At 33.3% G+C, this 20,496-nt stretch overlaps 2 protein-coding genes across 3 annotated transcripts; both read left to right on the top strand.

Moving 5' to 3' along the window:
* Positions 1–1,396: 1,396 nt before the first annotated feature.
* LOC120069888 (F-box protein At5g03970) lies at positions 1,397–4,877 on the top strand. 2 transcript variants are annotated; one of them, XM_039021712.1, is made up of 2 exons: positions 1,397–1,542; positions 3,532–4,877. In XM_039021712.1, the coding sequence occupies exons 1-2, from the start codon at positions 1,482–1,484 to the stop codon at positions 4,809–4,811; spliced, it is 1,341 nt and encodes a 446-aa protein (XP_038877640.1). In that variant the 5' UTR covers positions 1,397–1,481; the 3' UTR covers positions 4,812–4,877. The 2 variants fall into 2 exon arrangements, with proteins under 2 accessions (XP_038877640.1, XP_038877639.1); XM_039021711.1 differs by having other exon boundaries at positions 1,440–1,569.
* A 3,084-nt stretch (positions 4,878–7,961) lies between these two features.
* Positions 7,962–19,747, top strand: LOC120069889 (myosin-9-like). Its single transcript, XM_039021713.1, is given in 38 exon segments — positions 7,962–8,096; positions 8,410–8,553; positions 8,637–8,782; positions 8,859–9,015; positions 9,165–9,223; positions 9,494–9,653; positions 9,772–9,921; positions 10,018–10,154; positions 10,238–10,384; positions 10,529–10,630; positions 11,056–11,113; positions 11,201–11,302; positions 11,886–11,923; positions 12,125–12,251; positions 12,330–12,500; positions 12,716–12,847; positions 12,937–13,046; positions 13,217–13,277; positions 13,582–13,759; positions 13,916–14,121; positions 14,210–14,329; positions 14,643–14,741; positions 15,078–15,299; positions 15,692–15,831; positions 16,190–16,301; positions 16,405–16,452; positions 16,564–16,815; positions 16,903–17,058; positions 17,158–17,364; positions 17,465–17,483; positions 17,486–17,604; positions 17,792–17,856; positions 17,937–18,036; positions 18,116–18,172; positions 18,274–18,330; positions 18,429–18,509; positions 18,627–18,709; positions 19,249–19,747. Coding segments are annotated over 38 exon segments (4,581 nt in total). The 3' UTR covers positions 19,373–19,747.
* The last annotated feature ends 749 nt before the right edge of the window (positions 19,748–20,496 follow it).

Genomic DNA, 20,496 nt, shown 5'->3' with positions numbered 1-20,496 from the left:
ATTACTACTTAACTTCATGGTATTGGAATCAAATCTCATGTGTGAGACTTATTTTATTTTATTTTTCTTTCTTTCTTTTTATTTCATTTTTCTCTCTCTATATATTTTTTTTGTATTTTTTATAATTATTTCTTTCTTTTATTTGTATTTATTTTCTTTTTTCTTTTTTATATCTATATGTTAATTTAATTTTAAATTTTTAAATATTTAAATTTATATATTATTTTGATTTCCAATTTTCAAATTTTCAATAGAGTTATTTTCAAATATAGGAAAATGAATCAAAATATTTACAAATATAGCAAATTTAATTTTGATTTTCAAATATTTAGATTTATATATTATTTTGATTTCCAAATTTCAAATTTTCAATAGAGTTGTTTTTCAGATATAAGAAAATGAACCAAAATATTTACAAATATAACAAAATTTCACTGTCTATCTACAATAGACCATGATAGACTAATATTTGTATCTATCTATATCTTGATAAATACAAATAGTAGTCTATTGCAGATAAATGTGATATTTTGTTATTATTTGTAAATATTTTCAGCAGTTTTGTCATTTAAAATAATTTTTCTTTTTCAATGTGTATATATAAATATTTTTAAATTTTGTAATATGAATTTTTATATGTATTTTTAATTTTTTTTTTCTTACATATGACACCAATTATAATTTTACATTATATAAATTTTGTTTACTATAATATTCATTTAGGTTCATTTTAATATTTTTACAACCACAACATTTACATAATAATATAATTGAGTTAGATTTGAGTCTACATCATTTAAAATTTGAAAGAAATGACTTGAATGAGAACATATGAATGATAAAAACAATTGTATTATTGTTATTAATCTTACATCGAGACTTATGTGTATTTGAAAATTTAAATTTTTTATATTGTAATGACTATATATTTTTTATTTTATATAATTAGATTATATTTAAACTATAAAATATGAAAAGAAAATGTAAAGAAAAAAAATATAAAAAACGAGAAAAAAGAATAGTTATCAAACAAGTTTATGTTTTTATTTCTTATTTTAAGAAACTTAATAGTTATTAAACATAATCATATTTTTTATTTTAGAAAAAGAGGAAACAAACAATAAGAAACAAAAAACGAAAAATAAAAAATAAAAAATGAAAATATTATCAAACGAGTTGTTAATGGCATGAAACCAAACTACTAACTTAGACATCATCAGAACTACGGTAGGTTCCGATTCATCACAATTTTTTTCCAATCTTTTCTTAAACTATTTTAGAAAAAAACCGACCAAGATTTTAACTTTCAAGCAAAATGGGACATGGGCATAAACTTAATCTAAATATAAAGCAAATTATTATTATATAGACATATTTTGCAATTCTTTCAAAAAGGGGGAAAAAAAAGAACATATTATGCAATTTCCCCTTTGTTTAGGTAATTTATATTTTTGGCCAAATATTTCCTTCCATTGTAAACCATGGTTAACGCGAAAAATTCTCCCCTTGCGGGTTCTGCTTCTGCAAGCAATTGGCCGTCAGGTACGAAAATGATGGCTTTCACAATCGGTATCTATAAATTTCTTCCTCACTTAAACAACTGCGATCGTTCTTTCTCTCTTTCCTCTTTTCATTGCGCTTTCTTCGGAGGTTTTTTGGTTTGTTGTTGTAGAACACAGATGGGTTTTGATAAGTTGTGTTCATCTTTGCTTTCTATGATTTCTTGTGGCTCTAATTTTAAGTTCATACGAAGAAATAGAACAAAGAGAGTGATAGGAACGATTTGGGTTGTTTTTATGTTTAATTTTCATCCGTTTGTCGATTTTTTTATTCTGGATCTTCTTAATGTGATTCTCAGGTTGAAGTCTTATGGGTCTGTGATGATATATTCACATAAATTTTTGCACGATTTATGGGCTATTATTGTTGCATGTCCACTCTGTTTTGGGCTGAAAATTATTATGCCATTTTTAGTGTAGCATGGCTAGTTTCAAATTCTGATGTAGAATTTCATCTGACGTACTGAACTGTATAAATCCGTTTGAAATTTTTGATTGAGGATCCTGAACTTGGTGTTGGCAACAAACTAGTTCAAAAGATTGCATTCTATGTGAGCTTTAACTATTAGTTTTTCTTTTGGTGATTTTTCTTAATAATTGAGGTGTCTGGTTTGGAGACAAGGTTTTAATACATAGTAATTAAGTTCTAAATTTGGGGATTGAACCTTGAATGTTGGAAACTTGGACCCTTCTCTTTGATAGCCATTTTATTATGCCTGGGTGAAGTTTATGCATATCCTTTAGCCCTTCTCTTTGACAAGAGTAAGAAATGTCAAGTTGATTAACTCGTAAAATGGAGTAGTACTACTTAAGAAATAGAGATAAAAGATAACAAAGAGAGAACTTTCATGAAGCTACCCTGACTTCTATTAGGAAGCAGGATCTTTGCTCGAGTGGATGCTAACTCTGTCCAAGGGCTCAACTTTGTATTTTATCCTTTTATGTTTGTTACTGAAGATCCTTTGGTCTAGTCTAATCACATGGCTTGATACAGTATCATCCTTTACATTTGTTGATAAAAATTTAGTTGTTCTATTCGGTTATAGTGTTTGATTTGGTGTTTGAATTTGATAACTCATAAATTTTGGATAAAGATACATCTGAAACTCTTGATACTAAATGATTGGATTCATGATGCCAACATAATCTTGGAATGAAATTTTGGTGGTTACTAAATGCTTTAAATCTTTAACCTGTCTCTTGAAACTATATTTCACTTGCTGCTATTCATAGCCCGGTACTAATATCTTGCATTATATTTAAGCAAGTTAAGAGAGTTCTTTTATAATGATCAGGAAGCATACTCCCATTAAACATTGCCATCAAATCAATTATTTTGGTCATAATATCAAAGAATATTGTCAATGCCACATTTTTTTTTTTCTTTTTTAGAAAAAATTATGTTTGTGATTGATTTCCATTCATGAAGTTTCATTAAGCAGTTTTTTCTTTTCTTTTTTGTCCATCTGTATGTCGTGTTATAACAACTTGAGCTCATATATGAGAATTACATAATCAGTTGCTAACTTTATTATAATTCTTTTTAACAATAAGCGAAACTTTTCATCAACGTAACGATAAGAGGCTGATGCTCAAAAGATACTAACTCCACAATGAATGAAAAAGAAAGCATTAAAAGCATTAAAAAGGAAAAAAAATTACAGAGGGAATATAAATGCATTCCAGTTAAGATATAAGTCTTAAAGAGAGTAATCAGTTGCTGACTTGATTAAGGCTTCTTTATTGTTTTTCGTACTTAGCTATCCATAAAAACTCGATTTTCATACTCAGTCCTCATCTTGATTCTCATTATGTGCAATATAGTACTTGTTGTCATCTTCATATGTACTTTGTCTTTTCGTCGTTTATTTATTTGTGAACTTTTACATTCTGGTGTAACTAGTTGCATGTGATAGTTAGTTGTATGCAAAATGCAGTGCATCTTAACTTGTGAGCAAATTAATTTGTTTAGGTGATACTGGAAATCTGCACTCGTCAGAATGCTTCCCCAGACGAGGGAAGAAAATGGTTAGCAATAGTGTTCATTCAGCTTTGGCATGTGATGACATCCTCACTGAAATCCTCCTTCGTTTGCCAGAGAAATCTGTTTTCAAATTTATTCTTGTGTCCAAAAGATGGCTGTACTTGATTTGTAATTTTTCTTTTCGTCGTAGTTATGAAAAGCAATGGGGTGCACACACTCGTCTTTTTGGGTTTTTTGTATGCAATTTTCTTTACATTGACAGACCACAAGATGGGGTGAGGCGCCCTCGGTATGAGCCTGCTCTACCTCTACTTTCAACTTGTCAAGAGAGTGATGATTTAATTTCATCTGGAATCTTAAGGAAACTTGGCTATTTTATTGACTACTCTGATGGGCTTCTTCTCTGTGGCCGGCACCCTAAACATTATTATGTCTGGGATTCCGTCACTAAGTACCGATGCCAACTTCCTCAACCTCAAAAGCACTACAAATATCTTTGTACTGCATTCATGACAGAAGACCCTGGCGAAGGTGGCGGAGATATAGTATATAGAGTTGTTCGGGCAAACTGTGAATGCAGAGTTGATGTAATTAACACCATCTCCATAGAGACTTTCTCCTCACGGACTTGGACGTGGAAGCAATCTACTCTTGTCTGTTCTTCAGATTTTGCTTTGAGCCCGTGGACAGTAGGTACTGTGATTAATGGAGTTATCCACTGGTTTGGAACATATCGAAGTTTAGCCATTTATGATCCCGGATTTGGAGAAAGGCGCATAATTTCAATCAAGCTACCGGTCGGTCAGCTGACTCATGACTATGAGGACTCCATTTTAGGAGTGTCATCCGATGGGCTTTTGCAGTATGGTCAAAGTGGGAAGCTTGGTTTGGAGACGTGGGTTCTGTACAAGGAACAAGATGACTCCTCATCACCGTACACCATGGGTGCTCATTGCGAGTACCGGTGGAAGTTACTACACAAATTAAGCTACAAAGATATGTGGAAGCAGAACCCAAATTCAGGTATTCGCTCTAAAGAATCTCAAATACTATCATTCGTTGGTCGAAACTCCGACTCTGTTTTCATTAGGTTGGGTTCAAACATCTACCAATGTAACATCAGAAGCAAAACATTGGAAGTGATTCCCTATCATTATGATGTTGTTCCTGTTCCATGGGATTTTTGTAAAGTAGTGCCTTACTTTCAAAAGATTTGGCCCCATTCCCCTTTCCTCATCTCCCCAAACACAGTTAAGCAGCTACTTTGAGATGCTTGTTCTGTTACCATTTTCTACTATTGTTAATGATGGTTAGGAGGTTGTCCTTTTTTGTTAGTTGATGATGATCCTTCCCTTTCTCCATTATTCTATTGGCCATTTTTTGTTTTAGTTTCAAGTTCTTAAGAATTATGCTTATTTTCTAAATTTCTTTTTCTTCATTACTTCTGTTAACTCGTTTTTTAAGTTCGTTGTTTTAAAAAGCCATATATAAACAAGTCGGTTTCTACTTGCTTCTTGTTTTATGCTTTATTGCAATTTCTCTAATCCGATTCTCGACGTTCAAGGAGAATGAACTAACATATGAATGTGCAAACAATAGACATGGGACTAACATTCCCATTAATTTCATAAAGTTTTGGAAAAAAAACGGATTGTTTTCTAGCTAAATCAACTATGTCTGAGATCTCCGAGTATGAGACGTGGGCCATAGAATTGCAGGAAAAACAATTGAATACCTGAACTTTAAAAAAGACCTTTATATCAACATTGTAACACCATCATTATTTTTTTTTTTTCCTTTTATTACAATAGATGAGCTATGGGATTTATGCTCTAATCTTTGTAATGAATGTTTTATTATTATTTAATTATCTTTAGTTGCAATTTGTACGTGATGGATGGAAATTTTAAGATTATTAGTGTAATTTTGACAACATATAATTTTCGTATTCAGGTTCATGGTTTGAGTAATAGGCTAAAGAGTCCATAGTATATGGATAATCTTAGGTATCTTATTCTAGTAATACCATTAATGCAATAAAAGTGCAACAATAAGTCTATCGACAATATGTAGGGTGAGAAATCCAAACTTCTATCCACTTGATCAAGGGTACAAACTTATGTTGTACTATGTTTGTATTGACTATTATTTGAACATAATTGATATATTAAATATAAAGAAGAAAAAGAAATGAAAACACGAAAGGTTGAAATTGAAATCTTGATATAATAAATACTAAATGAATCAATGTATAATTCTTTTTTTAAAAAACTAATGTATATTAGATAAATTAAAAGAAAATATATATTTGAAGTTTGAATGAGATTTGACTAGGTTGAATATATGAGGGAGATTGTATGAAATTTGAACGAGACTAAAATATATTAGATATTAACATATTATTTAATTTTGACAAATTTTTTCCTTAGCCTCTTTGACAGTTTGGTTCTAAATAAAATAAAACCGATTCAATTCTGTTTTCTAAATCGTTGATAAATCTATCTACATTTTACCCACTTTTTTTTTTTTAAACCGAGCCAAAATTTAAAAATTAAAAAAAAAAGTAGGCTTTTGAAAATTTATTTTTATTTTTAGAATTTGACTAATAATTTTTCCCATATGTAAAATAAAGATGTAAATCATCATAGAAAATAGAAAGAAATAAGCTCAATTTTTAAAAATTAAAAACAAAAAACGAAATGATTACGAAATGGTTACCAAACGGAGACATCTAATAAATTATAATTTAAATGTGATGATTATAAAAAAAAATTTAAATTTACGAGTGACATGAGAAACTATAATTATAATGTAAAAAAATCGGAATTCAGAATTCGAATTTGGCATTAGTCCCTGCATTTCCGTGCATCCCTACGACTTGGTCGTATAGTAAAACTAGGATAGCTTGTTAAATTCGAATTTCGAATCATGACTCGAATCCTGAGCTTGAGGTGTTACAATCATTCAACGAGGACAAAAACAATAAAATTTTTAAACTTTACGTGTGACATTTTTTGAGAAATTATAATATAAATATAATTTGAATCGTAGGGTGAGGATGAAGGGTTGATTTATGGCAAGTCAGTGTAGCATTTGGCACACCCCGCTCTGCTGTGACATATAAAATCATTTCTGTTGAGAGCGAGAGAAAAGAAAGACTTGGTAACCACAAATTGGCGCGCAATTAACGGAATTACCGAACTTACCGGTCTTTCTGAACAATGTCACTCCCACATTCCATCCGATCCACATTCACTACCTCTCTCTCTCTAAAGCACACATTTTTTTACTTTTTCACATCACAATACCTTCTTTTCCTTCATTTTCCTCAACCATTTCTTCTCCCCAATGTCTCTTTTCTGCATTTTGTTTCATTACACTCCGACCCATCTTTCATTTTCTTTGATTTTCTGATTTCTCATGTGAATTTAGCCATGATTTTTGACAAATGGGTCATTTTGGTCATTCTTGTTTTGATCAAGGTGAAGTTTTCTTTAGCCGTTGTGTATTTGGTATGGTGTATGAATTAGGCAGCTGAAGTGTTTGAAGAAAGTACCCAATCGCCAACAAACTTCAGATTACAGCATCAGAAATGGTTGGTGTACTACCATCATATATCTTGATTGAACCACACAAAAACAGTTCTGGTTTATATGTAATGTCTGGCTGTAATATTTATTTGCTAGATCAAAGGGGCTAAACAATCACAGAATAATTTATTCTATTGTGATTTGATGCTGCTGATTAGATTGCTAGCTGCAAATGACTTTTAATTGATTTCTGTTCATAATCTTCAAATGGACCTTGAAAATAATGTGTGATAAAAAAAAATTGTGGGAAGTGAGTGGAAGTTTTAGAAGCCATTGTCTATTTATGTAATGATAGCCGATGATTCTTTTATGTATTCTGTCATATCATGAAATGTTAGAATGTAAATCTAAGGCTTATGATGGGGTGGAGGGATGAGCATCAACAGGTGCAAAGTCAATCAATATCCCCTAATAACTGGACCTTTTCATCGAAGGGTCAAGATTTTGCGGTAGTATGGATGCTGCCTGTCATATAGGTTTCCTAGTAAATATTTATTTCTTGGGATGTTCTTTAGGATTCCAGTTAGAAGAAAGTTCAAACAAATACTGCTTCCATGGAAATGGAACATGTAGAGAACTTAAGGAACAATTGAGTTCGTGCTAGACTCCCTTGTATGGGAAGTAGAATTGTAATAAGCGATGTTATTTTACTTTGGAAAGAAGTTACAGTTTCAAAATAATCCCTGAATGCCACTTTTCATAATTTCTGTTAGCTTCTTGATTGGAGTGTATATACTTTTCATAAATGTGTCTAATTTTAAACTATTATTTCTTTTAAAAAATAGTGCAAATGTGATAATTTCTGAATTAATCTTTTATTTTCAATATATGCAGGGTACTCCAGTTAACATTATTGTAGGCTCTCATGTCTGGATTGAAGATCCAGAAGTTGCATGGCTTGATGGACAGGTGTCCAAGATTACAGGGCAGGAAGCTGAGATCGAAGCCAGCAATGGAAAAAAAGTAGTCAAAAATCTTTTCTTTATTTTCTCTTTTTGTTCTTTTCATATTACCATTAAAGGAAGCTGAGATCCAGCAGTTAGAAGTTAAGTTGATGATAAAAAATAAGTTACTGTTTTGATGGTCATTTAATTTGTTCATTACATTTATGATAATCCTGAATAGTTTGTGTTAAGAATCCTTGTATTTTCTCAATATAGCTACAATTAAATTACAATTCTTTTGACTCAGATGTATCTTTTGGCCTCTCTTAGAAACGCTGCTTCACCATACATCTCAACAAATATTGATTTGTGTGTGCTATTTGGCATCTTAGGTTGTGGCAAAATTATCCAAAATATACCCCAAAGATGTGGAGGCTCCAGCTGGTGGCGTTGATGACATGACAAAGCTATCTTACTTGCACGAGCCAGGAGTTTTACAAAATCTAAAAATTCGATACGAACTCAATGAAATCTATGTACATTTTCACCCTTCATATTGAAACCGTCACTCTGTTGAAGAAAAAAAAATCACATCTTATAATATTCCTTCTTATTGCAGACATACACTGGCAATATTCTTATTGCAATTAATCCATTCCAAAGATTGCCTCATCTTTATGATGGTCACATGATGCAACAATACAAAGGAGCACCATTTGGAGAACTGAGTCCTCATGTTTTTGCTGTTGCTGATGTTGCCTACAGGTTAAATTTCAACATGTTATTCACTTATTCTTGAAGAAATTCTGCATATTGACAATTAACATTTATACTAAAACAGGGCGATGATTAATGAGGGTAAAAGCAATTCAATTCTGGTCAGTGGTGAAAGTGGAGCAGGGAAAACTGAAACCACAAAAATGCTTATGAGGTACCTTGCATTTTTAGGTGGCCGGGCGGCCACTGAAGGACGAACAGTTGAGCAACAAGTTCTTGAGGTATGATAAATTAGAACTTCAATATAGAACCACTATTTTCTCCAGGACAGCTAGACACATTTTAAGCTATGTTTTCTTCCCTCAAATCATGTGTAGTTTACTTCTGATTCAAATCTCATTGTATTTTCTCCCTTTGACTTTATTTGCAGTCAAATCCAGTGCTTGAAGCTTTTGGAAATGCTAAAACTGTCAGAAATAACAATTCCAGGTAAACTTTGTGGAGGATGAAAGTGTTTTTCTAAAAAATGGCAGTGTTTAGTTAACACACAAAAAATATGCTTTTGAAAGATCTTAAAAAAGTATTTCAATCAGATTTTGTTTCCTTTCTAAACGCATCCTAAAAAAACCTTTCCACATTCAAAGAAGGCAGAAAATTCTTTTCCCCTTGCAGTGCAAAGTATATTTATTTCTAGAAACTAATAAAAGCAGCAAATTTTCATTTCTCAAATTGTTCCTGATAATTATTTTCTCCATACAGTCGCTTTGGTAAATTTGTTGAAATCCAGTTTGACAAGCATGGAAGAATCTCAGGAGCAGCTATCCGAACTTACCTCCTCGAGAGATCTCGGGTTTGCCAAGTTTCTGATCCTGAGCGCAATTATCATTGCTTTTACCTACTTTGTGCTGCACCTCAGGAGGTATTCAGCAGTTTCTTTCACCCCACTAACTAACTAAGAATGTTAAATTATTTAGGACATGTCTCATGTGAATTGGCATAGTCCTGGTTTGTGAATCAGATTGTTTATGATATAACAGGAAATTGAAAAATTCAAGCTGGGAAATCCCAGGTCATTTCATTATCTAAATCAATCAAATTGCTATGAGCTGGTTGATGTAAGTGATGCTCATGACTATCTTGCCACTAGAAGAGCTATGGATGTTGTTGGAATAAGTGCTAAGGAGCAGGTATGGTATCTTCTGAAGCTTGTAAATATTTCCTAATTTTGAGCATAGTTAGTCATCTTCTTATGTCTTTCCTCTCCTCTCTCTTTACTCTGTCAGGAAGCAATCTTCAGGGTTGTTGCTGCAATTCTTCATCTTGGAAACATTGAATTTGCTAAAGGAAAAGAAGTTGATTCATCAGTTCCAAAAGATGACAAGGCCAAGTTCCATCTTAAAATGACTTCAGAGCTTCTCATGTACTTATCCTGCTTTAGAATGGGGCTTCATATGTTTACATCTTTTTATATTAGCGGTATTTGTCTAACCACGCTTTTTTCAGGTGTGATAATGCCGGCCTTGAAGATGCATTATGTAAGCGTGTCATGATCACCCCTGAAGAAGTGATAAAACGTAGCTTGGATCCTCAAAGTGCAGCCGTTAGCCGTGATGGTTTGGCTAAAACTATATATTCTCGACTATTTGACTGGTAAGTTCGCAGCTTATAAAAGATACCATCCACTTTTATGCCTAATAATTGAACTACACCCTGAAACTACTATACAAGATTGAAACTAGAAAGAAACACTAAATGTCATACGGAGTCTAAATGTATTTTATCTCCCATATGCAGGCTGGTTGATAAAATTAATGTCTCAATTGGACAAGATCCTAATTCCAAGTCCCTGATTGGGGTCCTTGATATCTATGGTTTTGAAAGCTTCAAAGCTAACAGGTAAGGAATAATGATTAAATATGGATATTGATTCAAGTGTTCCAATCGACCCGTGTATCAAAATCAAAGAGATAAAGAAAAACAAACAAACATAGAAACACATGTAAGCATTAGAGGCTACTGGTTGATGGGGTGGATAACATGAGTTTTATTAGAGTTCCATTATTAGCTTAGTTTTCTTCTTGTAAACTTAGCATTACAGTGAAATTTTATTCACATTAAATGTCCTCCAACCAGCTCTTTTCATGCGACGCCTTGATCCTTCGTGTGAGTTTTATCCATACATACGACCATATTACTTTTTATTTATCATGGTCATGTATTATTCACTGACGTGCATGTTCATGTGATTATATCCATGTAAGCTTTGTATTTGTACTTTTGGAAATTCTTGTAACTTAATTTCAGCATATCATGCTGTGCAGTTTTGAGCAGTTCTGTATTAATTTCACGAATGAGAAGTTACAGCAACATTTCAATCAGGTGACTTTCAGATATCGTTACAACATTTAAACACTTAACTTTCTTTTCATTAGTAAACTTAATATACATATTTTTTTGGGTGTCCAGCACGTTTTCAAAATGGAACAAGAAGAATACACGAAAGAAGAGATTGACTGGAGTTATATTGAGTTTGTGGACAACCAAGATGTGTTAGATCTCATTGAAAAGGTTAGATATATGATTTTTTTTCATTTTCATATATATTTTTTTTCCATTCATGATGCCAAATAGGACATTGAATCTCAGGGCAATGAAAATGCTGCGGTGACCTTTTTCTTTCTTTTCAACATGGTAGTGTATGCAAATGGATGCACACGTATCTTTATGTATATCATTAAAATTGGTGACTTCATAAATCTATATCAGATCAGCAATAGGTGATTAACATAATAAATGGTCCATCAATAATATTGATTAGACCTTTGATCGGTTCTAATGTTATTACACCACAACACCAGATAGACAACTCATGAAACGGAGAAATTTACAAGTGCTTTGTGACGAAACCTGATTTTTGTCCAACCTATCTTTTTTCAGATCCCAATCTTTCTCACATAAAATGTTACAGCAAACATATCCTAGTTCTAAATGGTCGAATAATCTCTTGGTCGAGTACAATCAATTGAGCTATACACATGTTGGAAATATCCATTTGTAGTTATGACTATTTGATATATTCTTAATACTCAATTCTTGTTTATTCATATTATCATACTTTTCTGAAGTTAGTTGTGGTATCTTTATTTGACAGAAACCTGGTGGAATTGTGGCTCTCCTTGATGAAGCTTGGTAAGCTATCGTAATACGATTTTTTCACTAAAATATCACTTTTCACGGACACTGACCATTATATGTTAGGAAATTTCGTGGCATTATACAATTCTAAAAGTTGTAGCTTATGTGTATTTTGTTTAACACTTTAACTCTTCCAATGCAATTGTAGTTCAATCAATTTTAACATGTAAACTGTCCTTTTTCATTTGTTTTCAGCATGTTTCCAAAGTCAACACATGAGACATTTGCTAACAAGCTCTATCAGACTTTCAAAACACATAAGCGGTTTATAAAGCCAAAACTTTCTCGAACAGATTTTACCATTGCTCATTATGCTGGAGAGGTAATATCAACTCCAAGGCGTAATTTTGTTCATGGCAGGGAAAATTCTTACCCTTACAATTTAAGTATTTGTTTCCAGGTTTTATATCAATCCGAACAGTTTTTGGACAAAAACAAGGATTATGTTGTTCCTGAACATCAGGATTTGTTAGGTGCATCCAAATGTCCATTTGTTGCTGGCCTTTTCCCCCCTCTAAAAGAAGAATCAGCAAAATCTTCCAAGTTTTCTTCAATTGGATCTCGCTTTAAGGTAATTTTCTCTCAATCATCACAATGATCTATTTGTGATAAGAAGAACAAACAACAAATTCCAACCTCACATAAAAAGGCATTAGGATAAAATTTCTTTTTAACAATCGGTTACTAAATCTGAATGTAACATCCTAACTTGATCCTTATTGGAAACTAAGATATCTTTTCGTATTGAGGGACATCAACCTTAAGTGTTGGATTCTGTGTTTGCAGCTACAACTACAACAGTTAATGGAAACACTAAATTCCACAGAACCTCACTATATCAGATGTGTGAAGCCAAACAACCTCTTGAAACCTGCCATCTTTGAGAATGTCAATATAATGCAACAACTGCGTTGTGGTGTGAGTACTACTTTTCTTCTCTCTTATTTTGTTCCGCCAGTAACTGGATTTTGATTTCCCTCTTTACAATAATTTCAATGCTTTAATAGGGTGTCTTAGAGGCAATCAGAATCAGTTGTGCGGGGTACCCTACTCGACGTGCGTTCTTTGAATTCATTAACCGATTTGGAATTTTAGCTCAAGAATCCTTAGAAGGAAAGTAAGTATTCTTAGTTTAGAATATTTTGCAGTTCTCTCTCACTTTCATACACTCTCTTAAATTGTGGTGTGGGAAACAGAGAACACCTCTGATGTTCATTCTGTAACAATATTGCTTAGAGGATTCGATATTCTGCATTCTGAAACCACCTATTTTTTCTTGGTGAGCAGCTACGATGAAAAAACTGTATGCAAAAAGATATTAGAAAAGCAGGGACTTAAAGGGTTTCAGGTAAGACAGAAAGTTCCTTTGAGCTTGTTTTACACCTTCTTCCATGTGGAAAACACTTCTTTATTAAATAATGAATCACTTTGAAAACTAAAATAATCTAACCTGAACTTTTACAATCATTACTTTAACCAATATAAATTTAATCACAAGATTATGATATTTTTTCCGATAGCAACAATGATGGAGTGGTTGTATGTGTTCAAAACATCTACGAATATCACATCTTGTTCTTGATGGAAAATTTGCCAAGTATGCAGTCATATATGGTGAAGATGAGGCATATATTCCAACTTGCATTTTGCAGATAGGTAAGACAAAAGTATTCCTGAGGGCTGGTCAGATGGCTGAATTAGATGCTCGGAGAGCAGAGGTATTGAGTAATGCAGCAAAGACTATTCAACGGCGCACACGAACCCATATTGCTCGTAAACAGTTCATTGCATTACGAAAGGCAACCATACACGTGCAATCTAGATGGAGAGGTAAGGCATTTGAAGTAACTTGCCGTTATATGAGTTCTATAACAAACATTAATGCTATTTCCTTTTATGGACACCCCGAATTGAGGAATTTTTAAAGCTTCCTGTTAAGTAGGTTGCTACGGTTTTTTTTATTACATTCAACTGCCATGATTACAGGAAAACTGGCTTGCAAACTTTTCAAGAATTTGAAAAGGGAGGCAGCTGCTGTGAAAATTCAGAAAAATGCTCGAAGATTTCATGCGAGAACAGCCTACAAAAGACTACAAACCTCGGTGCTTTATGTGCAAACTGGTTTAAGGGCAATGGCAGCTAGGAATGAATTCAGATTTAGGAAGCAGACAAAGGCGGCAATTATCATTCAGGTTCCTTACTTATATTTTAATTGATTCAAGCGATCTATTCCTTTTATTGTTAGATTAAATATTTTCCCGTTGATATGTAAAATTGTAGGCTCGATGGCGTTGCCACAAAGCTGCCTCATACTATAAGAAACTTCAGAGAGGTTCAATAGTTGCACAATGTAGATGGAGGGGAAAAGTTGCTAGAAAGGAACTTAGAAAACTCAAATTGGTAAGGATTGATCAATTCATTATCTTCTATTGGATTTTATTTGATAGCCATATACTTGAAATTTATCGTTGGAAATATCCATTTGATAATTTGAAATTTAATCGTTTGAATTGTATGCTTGGATGTATATACCAAGGTGGCAACCAACCAAGGATGTATCAAGTCTCTTATCTGATCTTACTCTGATTATTGATTTTGATAGAAGTAGGCATTTTTCACATATACTCTATTAATAAAATTTCAAACCCCAAGTTCATTGCAGTGTTTTGTTCTCTGTTTCCATATTGGGCAACTTAAAAGCACTTTTTTTCAGGCTGCAAGGGAGACTGGTGCACTTAAGGAAGCAAAGGACAAGTTGGAAAAGAAAGTGGAGGAACTTACTTGGCGCATACAGTTAGAAAAACGCCTAAGGGTAATTTTATACTATTTTAACATTAAATTTGATAATATTTGTCACAGGTGATGTTTTATACAAAAACATATTACTGGGTAATAAACTATGGAAAATACTCCTCCCCAATAAGACATTCAGGCAGTTCCTTTCCAACTAAATCTAAAAAGAAGCAGTCAATTTGAAACAATCAATTGCTTGTAGTTTTGATCTTCCTTTTTGGTTGACCTCAGAGAATAGACAATTTGTAACAAATCAATTACTTGTAGTCTTTTTCATCCTTTGTGGTTGACCCCAGAAACTATAGTTGTACTGAGATAAATATTTTGCCTACTAAGCTTTGAATCATCTATGCAGACGGACCTGGAAGAGGCAAAAGCTCAGGAGATAGCAAAATTACAAAATTCTTTACAAGAACTGCAGGCTAAAGTTGACGAAACTAACTCATTGCTTGTAAAGGAGCGAGAGGCTGTGAAGAAGGCTGTTGAAGAAGCACCTCCCGTTATACAAGAAACCCAAGTTCTGGTTGAAGATACCAAGAAAATTGATGCTTTGACAACAGAAGTAGAAAGCTTAAAGGTAATAAGGATTTTGCTCATCATATAAACTAAATTTAGCTAAATCAGCCTTTTCTTTCCCTAATTGAGCTTAGCATACTGAGATCAATATATTAGTGGTTATGCAAGTACATGAAAGTCAATGCTTTGGCATAATGCACTGGTGACAATCTTTTCTTTTTGTTTTCCAAACCTCTCTATTGGTATTTCAGCTAGATGAGATGTGTTTCTCACATTCTGTTGTAATAAATTAGCATTAACACTTCTGATATAATCAACTGAAATAGTCATTATTTCTGGCTTTAAGCAACAGTGTTCATGCTGTACAAATTATAGTCATTTGTTGTTTATACCATTCGAGATGATTGATAGTGCCTTTAACACTGATTAATACGTTTATTTACGACCTCTCAGACATCACTGGAGACAGAGAAAAACAGAGCTGATGAATATGAGAAAAAATGTAGTGAAGTAGAACAGTCTAGAGAAGAACAACGTAAAAAGTTAGAAGATACAGAGAAGAAAGCTCATCAGCTCCAGGAGTCATTGACCAGGTAATATCACTATTGTGAGAATAAATAGAGGAAAGTTGTGTCATTCACCTTCTTAGATTGCCTCTATCTATATATTTAATAATGTGGGACCTGCTGGAAATGAATTGTTCCAACTTTTTGTTGAATTTATGTAGATAGACAATATTTAACATCTTTATGAAAATTACACTCAGATTGCAGTTTAAGATTTCTTACAAATGTATCAATGTTTCGGGGGAACTCAGCTTATGGGCTCTGGTTTTCAGTCTTTATAATGATCCTCTATATAAGTTTAAGGACACTTCAATTGTCTTTTACCCGAGTAAGAGCTATTAATTTGACATTCATGAATTGATTAACTGAACACTCTCTTGATTAGGCTAGAAGAGAAGCTTTCCAATTTGGAATCAGAGAATCAAGTTTTGCGCCAACAAGCTGTGTCTATGGCACCTAATAAACTCCTCTCAGGACGGTCTAGATCGATTCTTCAGGTATTATGAGACATTGGTATTGTATGATAGATTAATAACTAAAAAATAATTATAATGTGATGTTGGGGATATTTACATGTGAAATTTTTGCCACAAATGACAGAGAGGTGCTGAAAGTGGTCATTATGGAGGGGAAGGGAGGACACCTTTGGTCAGTAAAACTGTTCTTGAGCACAGAATTTGTTTAAAGGAATAAATAGAAATTCTTCATTCCATTTTGGTTTTTATTACTTCTAACTTACTATCTCATTTACTGAATCAGGATCTACACAGCCCCTCTATTAACCAAAGGGATTCAGAAGTAGAGGATAAACCTCAAAAATCACTTAATGAGAAACAGCAAGAGAATCAAGAATTGCTCATTAGATGTATTGCACAGCATCTTGGCTTTGCAGGAAACAGGCCAATTGCTGCTTGTATCATTTATAAGTGCCTGCTTCAGTGGAGGTCGTTCGAAGTCGAGCGCACCAGTGTTTTTGATAGGATAATTCAAACTATAGGCCATGCAATTGAGGTTCAAACTGATTGACATTATCCGCCACCATTCTTTTTTAATTTAGAGTCACTGCTAACATGAATACAAACACAATTTCCTTTCCAGACTCAGGATAACAATGACGTCTTGGCCTATTGGTTATCCAACGCTTCAACACTTCTATTACTGCTTCAGCGTACTCTGAAGGCAAGTGGTGCTGCTGGAATGGCTCCACAACGTCGAAGATCATCATCAGCTACACTATTTGGGAGGATGACTCAAGTTAATACAAAAGAATTCACAGATCCTTGTTTTTCTATGTATATAAACTAACATCATACTTAAATTTATCTGATGTCTTTCTTCTCTAACTTTTTCTAGAGTTTCCGAGGAGCTCCACAAGGAGTCAATCTATCCTTAATCAATGGTGGAACTAGTGGTGGAGTGGACACTTTAAGGCAAGTTGAAGCGAAGTACCCTGCTTTGCTTTTCAAGCAGCAGCTGACAGCCTATGTAGAGAAAATTTATGGAATGATAAGAGATAATCTGAAGAAAGAAATTTCTCCATTGCTAGGATTGTGCATCCAGGTATGTTTAATTAGAGTCTATGCCTTATGGATTGTCTTGTTCACTTCTTGTGTTTCATTTCTTTCTCATCACTAACCCTTATTCATGTAATATGGAAAAGGCACCAAGGACATCAAGGGCAATTTATTGAAGGTGATCTTCTCGTCTGTTGCTAACACGGAGGCCCAGCGTGCTTAATTGCTCATTGGCAAGAATCGTGAAGAGCTCGGAAACTTCTTAAACACATTAAAAGCAAATCATGTATGCAAAACCTCTCTCAATTTGTCTTTTATCATATTTTTTGCAAATATGGTTCAGTTATTAACTTGTGATTTCTTAAGTTGAAACTCTCTTTATTGTTTATTTGACTCCATAAGCACACGCAGCTGTAATTGGTTATTTAGATGTTCTTAATTTTTTTTCCTTCCTGTGTCTAATTTCATAATAGTACCCATTTTGGTTCCAAATCTTCATTCAAATATTTTCTTTCATCAACGTTCAACTATTTAACAGGTATTCACTCTCATTCTTGTTCTTAAGATACTTAACTAAGAACTTTTCTCAGTCAGCAAACATGTTTTCTTTCTCTACAGTCTTCTATTGCGACGAGAATGTTGTTCATTTAGCAATGGTGAATACGTCAAAGCTGGGCTGTCTGAATTAGAGCATTGGTGTTATAAGGCCACCGATGAGGTACCTCGTACCTTGAATATGCTTCTTTACCTTGTTTATTTTGTTTAAACCGTTACTAACTGATAAAATTAAAATACAGTATGCAGGTTCTGCTTGGGACGAGCTAAAGCATATTAGACAAGCAATCGGGTTTCTGGTATTTCCCATCCTTCTATTATGTCCAAGTCCTCCCCCTAAAAAAATTTTGAATTAGAAAACAGGAAAATAAGCTAAATTCTTGCTTTAATACTGTAATAGGTCATTCATCAGAAGCCAAAGAAGACACTTGATGAAATAAGTCACGATCTGTGTCCGGTAAGTGGCATCTAAACGTTTGGTGTACAATGCACATACCTAAGTACTGTTGTATGTAGTTAATCACCTAATGAACAAACCAAATTCTTCACTCACAGGTACTAAGTATACAGCAGCTGTATCGTATAAGTACGATGTACTGGGACGACAAATATGGGACCCATAGTGTTTCACCTGATGTAAGATTTTACACACTGTGTCATCTCTTGTAGTTCAACTCTAGAGATTTATGTATGAACCACTCTTGTTTATATAATCTTTGCAAAAGTGCATAAATCTTTTGTTTCAATGTTTAGGTTATATCCAATATGAGGGTGTTAATGACCGAAGATTCGAACCATGCAATTAGCAATTCATTTCTATTGGACGACGATTCAAGGTAATCTATTTTGTGAATTTTCTTTGTCCAGTTATTTTCTCACCTTTAACTCAGGGGTGTAGCAAGTCACATGGGTTGAAAGAAGTACTTTAGTTTAATATTGGTTCGATTTTTACTGACTCACTATCGAGTTTAACCACAAATAACAGACAGGATATTCTAGAATTTTGTTTCTTCCTTGCCAATGACAAAGATGCTTGGTAAGCTTAAGGATGATAATGGTTGAACTAAATTAAAACTAAGGTTAAAATATTGAGTCTAAGAATGCAATTTAACCTTTATTTTACAACCCAGATGCATTAGTATTGGATTTAAAGATATATAAACTTAGCTGTTTAGCAGGATTTTAAGGACAGTAAATTTATACTTTTTTCGATCTTTATGAGAAAAAAACCTGAAGGGCCTTACTTACATATATTAAGAGGCAGAGGAGTCAAACAAATATGAACCACTACCTTATGTAGTAGATTGCTACTTGATTTGTTTTACCAAATACTTCAGAACAATCTTAACTTGTTTATCGGTTGCTTGGACTGCAGCATACCATTCTCAGTTGATGATTTATCGAAGTCTATGGAACAAATAGACATCGGAGATATCGAACCACCACCGCTGATTCGGGAAAACTCGGGCTTTAGTTTCTTGTTACCACGAACAGATTAATGAACAAATCTTCGATCTCTCTTTCTCTCTTTCTCAGAGCTTAAATTGTCAAGTTTCTGTCTGAATTGGAATCCTCCCACATGCTTATTTCTTCAAGAGGTTCTACAGATTCAAATATGCCTTGCAGTTTGAAGTGAAATGAAGCTAACTCTGCCTCCAAAATTGGCTAAGAAATTGCTTCAAATCACTTGCCTAACATTGTAGTTCAAATTTCTTCACTATACTTTGTATGAGTTTTAGATTTTTTGAGACAGTCAGGTTGAAGTAGAAGGCGGTATCATAGATTTCCACATTTTCTTTGTATTCTAGTTGTATTTTCTCTGAGATTGTTTCCATTAAGTTTATAAATAATAAGCCATCATCAGTTCAGAATAATGTTTTGATCAAATTGCTTACAGATTGATAATATTCATATCAGCTTAGTTTGACTGAAGGGATAGCTTGAATATTTAAAGAATGAACTGATTGAGTGTTATTGTTAATCTCATGCGTGACACCGTTAAACAAGCACCAAAACAGTATATCAAGCAAAGGAGCATAATTTATTTGTAAATTTTGTATTTGGATTAACTTGGAGCTTAAATAAGTGTTTCTAAAAATTAATTAAAAAAAAAATTTGTTTTCAAACATGTCAATCCAAATCGACCCTAAATCAACTCTCTCAAATTATGTTAGAGTGCAACCTAATAGGAGTTCGTCGACAAATTTTCTTTCCTTTTGTCGCATTTTGCTCAAAGGGTTGAATGAAAATAGTGCATCAATTTGTTCCATAGACCCACTTGATGTCCTAATATGTTTTGGCATTGCATGGAATATAGCAGATTTGAGGGAAGAGTAACAACGCTTTGGTTATCATATTAAGTAAATTTAAATGGTAGATATCTCGAACACTATTGGCTATCAATTAAATTAAAGACACTAATTATCATCTCAAAGACGAATTGTTTGATCTCACCTTACAATTATCAAACTAAGAAAAATAACTAGCTTGGTTATTACTTAAGCTAAAAGCACGATGTTCTTATTCAATATTTGATCTAATGATTATTTCTTTCCAAACATAAGAGATGAGAAATGTATCAAAATAAACACCATGACCTACAATAAAATACGGATAATCAAAA

This window comes from Benincasa hispida, unplaced genomic scaffold (assembly GCF_009727055.1).
Source record: "Benincasa hispida cultivar B227 unplaced genomic scaffold, ASM972705v1 Contig66, whole genome shotgun sequence".
Taxonomy (NCBI): Eukaryota; Viridiplantae; Streptophyta; class Magnoliopsida; order Cucurbitales; family Cucurbitaceae; genus Benincasa; species Benincasa hispida.
Note: the sequence above shows the minus strand (reverse complement) of the source record. Positions and strands in the feature narration are given on the sequence as shown.

Bases quoted from the DNA above. Each gene is read 5' to 3' on its own strand.
- LOC120069888 (XM_039021711.1), top strand. From the start codon at position 1,482: ATGGTTAACGCGAAAAATTCTCCCCTTGCGGGTTCTGCTTCTGCAAGC. The intron at 1,570-3,531 runs GTATCTATAAAT...TAATTTGTTTAG, and splicing joins AATGATGGCTTTCACAATCG to GTGATACTGGAAATCTGCAC.